This window comes from Pterocles gutturalis, unplaced genomic scaffold (genome assembly GCF_000699245.1).
Source record: "Pterocles gutturalis isolate BGI_N339 unplaced genomic scaffold, ASM69924v1 scaffold36196, whole genome shotgun sequence".
NCBI classification, from domain to species: domain Eukaryota; kingdom Metazoa; phylum Chordata; class Aves; order Pterocliformes; family Pteroclidae; genus Pterocles; species Pterocles gutturalis.
This window is the reverse complement of record NW_010099324.1, coordinates 15,631-20,667: the sequence shown is the minus strand read 5'-3', so window position 1 is coordinate 20,667 and position 5,037 is coordinate 15,631. Positions and strand designations below refer to the sequence as shown.

Here is a 5,037-nt window from a genome sequence, read left to right as displayed (position 1 = left end):
AGATGGCCCCAAAAGGCATTGTGTGAAGCTTATTTGAAGCAGAGAAGAGACTAGTAGTTCTTTGTGCCTGTGGATTACAGGAAAAGAGCCCCAGGCTTTTTTCGCAAAGCCTGTGTTTTGTGCCTCATCCAGCAAATCTATTTCTGAACAATCTCCTGTGCCAGGCTATTATTTCCTGTTCTAACTAAAGTTGAAGGTAGAGATGAGAAGGTGTTGGTATTTTGAGGGATGATCGATTTATAGACCACATGGGGTAGCTCTCATACGTTCAGGGCCCTGGCACAAGTCCTGCCTGAGAAAGCAGGTTTTGTAACTGTCCCCATAGCTCTGTTTCCAAATTAAGATTTTGGAATATTTAATGATGAATATTGAAAAAAGGAAATTGCAAACCAATGTTTCCTTGTGAGATACACGTGGAGCTGAGAGTTGATTAATGTCCTGAATAATCTGAGGGTGAGAATTTCAGAGGAGCGTGCCGTTCCCTTCCCAGCTGCTCCTGTGTTGTGCTTGGATGGGCTTGGCTGGTTCGGTAACACTGGGCTGTTTTTGTCACAGGAAGCCTGGCCTTTCTGGGATTCAGAGGAAACTTTAAGCCATCCTGGATTAAGCTGTTTACAGGTCCTGCTGGGCATGGGCTCGTTCAGATAGAAAAGTATATCCCTTTACAACTGGAAGAGTATGGCTGTGCCAGAGCAATCAAAAGCCGACGGAAAGAGCTTGAGCTTCTGAAGAAGGCTACACGATCTCATTAGAGACTAAGATGTACATAAAAGCTGGGGAAAAAAAATGTGAACTAACTTATTTTTTAATTTATGGCATTTTTAACTATATTGTTATCCAAGTAAATCACGTTATTGTCTGACAGATGTTTGCCAGCATTGACCGCTTGAATGCCAATCTGTGCACCTTCTAGTTGTACAAAATATTAAAGAATTTATTAGTATTTGTATAAACAGGTTTCAGAGATTTTTCAGATTTTTGTATTTACTGTAAACAAGTTCCTTCTGTTTAATACTCATTTTGTATGTAAGAGGGTGTTCATGAAAGCCTTAAATTTTTGATAACAGGTGTTGGAGTGCATCTTGGATTACTTGAAAGACTAACATTAAAGTCTCCATAAACAGCTTGAATTGGTCATTACAATTTACGCATTTTCCCTCAGCTGTTTGTTTTCCTGAGGGTTTGTCTAGCAGTCAGCTCAGTTACATTCTCAATCTGCTTTCCACTGTGTTAACTTATGCGTGTAGCTGACTCAAGGGGTCTTAACTGCAGTAAATTTTTTGCTTTGCTGTGTGAAAGATGGAGAGGAGGGATTCGAAGATCCAGCCTGGAGCTGGATGAGGACTGTGTACCGTGCAACAGAGTTTAACAAGGCTATGTGTACCAGCATAGCATAGAGAGGAGAAAATGACTACTGTTCTTTGGGGGTCACTGTTTACTATTCACCCCTAGATATACAGGTGTCTGTAAGAGTTACTTCAGTAAACAGTCTGGATGTTAAGGCTACAGTCTTGGGTATTGCTTGACTTCAGCTTTTTCTTTGAAAGCTTTTATCCAGAAGGGCAAAGCTGAGATACTGTTATTCTCAATTTGTTATGAGACTGAGACTTTAACTTTTAAGTGAGTGGAATAATCATTCAGGCATGTTATATCTTTTCCATTAACTTTGATTCCTTTAATATACTCATGTTGCTAACTCCTATTGATTTTATATTATGTCCCTTTGATTTCTGTTGGTTTTGCTGCAATTGTTTGACCTTTTCTGCAGATAGTGTGAAAATTACTTAGAAGAACTGAGGCATAGGTGCCCTTTTTCAGGATCCTAGTCTTTCAAATGAAATTTCAGAGACTGTAAAGATGCATTTCATAATAGGGAACAGTAGGTGCCATAGAGCTAAAATATAACCATAATTCTAATAAAACTGACATAGTTCCTTCTTCTTGTATATGTTCTCCTGCATTCTAGCTGGTGTAATGTGTCTACCATTCAGAGATGCTTTGTGCTTTGCATTCAAAGTGGAGTGGCTGTTGGAAATGAATTAAATGCCTGTCTTCTCCAAAGAAGTTGAAAAACTGTGGGGATTTTTTTTTGTGCTTTAACGGAGAGGAGGCATAGTAGCAGACCTATTATTCTGTTCAATTAAAATATGCTACCTCAGTGCTACAATTAAACTGCCTGGTCTAGTGTAGTGTCATAAGTGAGAGGGGAGGGGAAAGGAGCACAATGCAAGAAATTAAGTTAACAAATAGATGACTGATGTTATTTTTATTGTAAAACCAAGTCAAATGGATGATTGTGTATTTTGAAGTTGTTTTGATGCACAGTTCTTTTATGTTAAAAAAAAGACATTTTGTTAGGGGGAGATGTGGTAAATCTTTAAGACTAGCTATAATATTTGGTGTTACTAATGGAGAGCAATGTGATTTAAGTGCTCTGAATGCAGTAGTGGTAGTGTTTGGGGATTAAAATGGTTTTAAGACTTCCAGTGTTCTGCGGGTCATGCTCAGCAGAGAAATACTGATGAGGTAGTGACCTCCAGGCTTGTGAAGTTTGTTGGCCATTATTTGTGATATTCTGCTGTTCTAAGCCATCTTGTAAAAATTGTATTTGGAAGTGTCAAGGTAAGGTATTCTGATATAGGGCTTACTGATGGACAATTGGACCTGAAGTTGAAGTGTTGTCTTTTGTGTAAATTTAAACACTTGATAAATAGCATAAATAAATTTTTTCATCTGACAAGGCAATAAACTCTTGGATCTCTTCAGTTATTGTATCAAGTAATTTTGTAATGTGTGTTGTGTGAATACTATAAACTATTTCATTTCAGACACCAACAGACCCCTGAAGTTTATGGAGCGTATCCTACTCTTCATTCAGAGACAAGCTGGGAATAGAGGGAAATGAGATGTTAATGGTGGCTGGTCTGTCATCTTAAAGTCTGAGCTACTAACTGAGTGTAGAGTCATTTCAGCTTGGTGGGGGCCAGTGCAGTATTGTTATCTGTCTGAGGGCATCTTATCCATGTACCTGGATATCCCTACCTGGCGGGGGGGAGTGAAGAAGACGGAGCCAGGCTGTTCTCAGTGGTGCCCAGTGGCACAGGACAAGAGGCAGTGGTCACACATTGAAATGCAGGGAATTCCACATAAACAGAAGAAAAACTTTTAGTGAGCAGGCGGTCAAGCACTGGAGCTGATTACCAGAGAGGTTGTGTGCAGTTAAAATTACCCATGTACCTAGCCTCTCTTTTCCAAGCACACTAGCCACTGCAGCCTGCAAGGCCTGAGCCATACACATTTCACCTCATGCCTGAAACTCTGTGAGATCTTAAAAATTAGGTATCTCTACCCTAAATCCAGTTCACAAGGCATTATAATTGCCTCTTCATGGTCAGGCTTTGTATACACATAGATTTATTTCTATTTCTTACTCAAATGGTGTCATTCTCCAGTAAAGAGATTAAAAACTCACCAGGCTAGAGAAAGGAAGGCAAGTTTAAAGCTGTAATGTAATGCATTAGAGTTTTTTAAGGCACATCTGGGCTCATGTTCTGGCTCTGCAGGTTGTTTTTGCATTTTATTTTGCAATTGTTATAATGTTTTGAAAATAACTACAAAGAAACAACAAAGGAATAAATAAACTACTTGGAACAGGGGTCAGATTAAGTGTACCATCAATAAGACACTCTCTGGCCAGAAGTACCACTGAAAATCCACTGTATGAGGGGCTGGAGAACCATCCCTAAAGAACCAGGATGATGGCAAAGACATGCTTTAGGAAAAGATAGACTTAATTCTGGGTATTGTAAGAGGCCCCAGATAACGTCTGACCCAGGACATGAAAATAAGTGTTCGTGTTCAAGGCAAGTCCTGTGATTTCCTCTGCTTCCCTTCAGCTCCTCTTCACATTTTGTAGGAAGGATGTACATCTGAGGACAGTCACCCAGCTCTGACTGGCTATATTTGTTTAAGGTGGCCTTGGTGTCCTCCTAGTGTCCAGACACCTATAAAGTGCAAAGAAAAGCAGTAACTTCTGAACTTCAAAATTGCATTTACTTGAGCTTTTCCAAGTAATTAATTTCCCACCTCTTCTGGTCATACCTGTTCCAGCACTTCAGGAAGGTTCTGTCCTTTCCTAGGAGAGTTCACAAGCATAATTTTCTTTCCTAATGTCTTCTTTTTGTCCTGTGTCTTATGCTAGTTAAAATTCTAAAATAATAGTCAGTATTGAAGTATATCAGGCCAGCTTTGGTTTGAGAGAATTTATGATCTTTTTAATTATATGGCCTGAGAAGTACTGCAATTTTGCATATTAAATTTTATTAAAAATTGTAACTTGCTGAAAAAAAAAAGGCTGGTCTGGCCGTTGACTTGCATGACTGGCAGTGATGGAACTGGCAAGCCATAGAGGTCCCCCTGTCTTTTTTTATATGATGAAACTCTGAAAAATAAATAGGTTTTGGATACAATAGGAAAAATTTTGGGAGAGAGCAATCTGGGGATCTCCTGAGATCAGCCTAGTCTTTTCTGATACATCATCTTGTGCCTGCTCTTGTGACCTTCCCATAGCCATTAGTGAGAGATTTGTGCTTTTCTTGAAAGGTTTGTGGTTGTCGCACTTGCTATACTAGTGAGAAATTGGCTTGGTCAGATCACAGAGAAATTTCAAAGTAATCAGTCTGTATAAACTTTGTCCTTATAGCCCAACTTTTTTTCACTTTTTGTGATTTCTGTTGTATTTAAAAGGACAAAGAAGACTTAATGGCCATGCCTGGAAGACAAACTCTTTGTTTCATCTTTATTCAAGTTGAATGGGGTGACAGGTGAATATCTTGATTTAGATTTTTTTTTCTGAGGAACTGTTCTTGGAACATGCAATGGCCTGTCTTTATATATAATTTATTCTAAACAGAACATAAAAACAACGTGATATTTCAGGATTATTTTTGTGTGTGTGCAAGTTCATAAGTAGTAACGCAGTACTAGCGCTGCTATAAGCAGATAGAAATATAACTATCTCTTTCCTGTGCAGCATTT

General features: G+C 38.9%; 1 protein-coding gene across 2 annotated transcripts in view; it reads left to right on the top strand.

Moving 5' to 3' along the window:
• TMEM2 (transmembrane protein 2) overlaps window positions 1-752 on the top strand; it is a 37,910-nt gene extending 37,158 nt beyond the window's left edge. For both annotated transcript variants that reach the window (XM_010076006.1, XM_010076000.1), the window contains one exon: window positions 556-752. In XM_010076006.1, coding sequence (XP_010074308.1) covers window positions 556-752 — 197 coding nt within the window. The remainder of the gene's footprint in view (window positions 1-555) is intronic.
• Window positions 753-5,037: the final 4,285 nt, after the last annotated feature.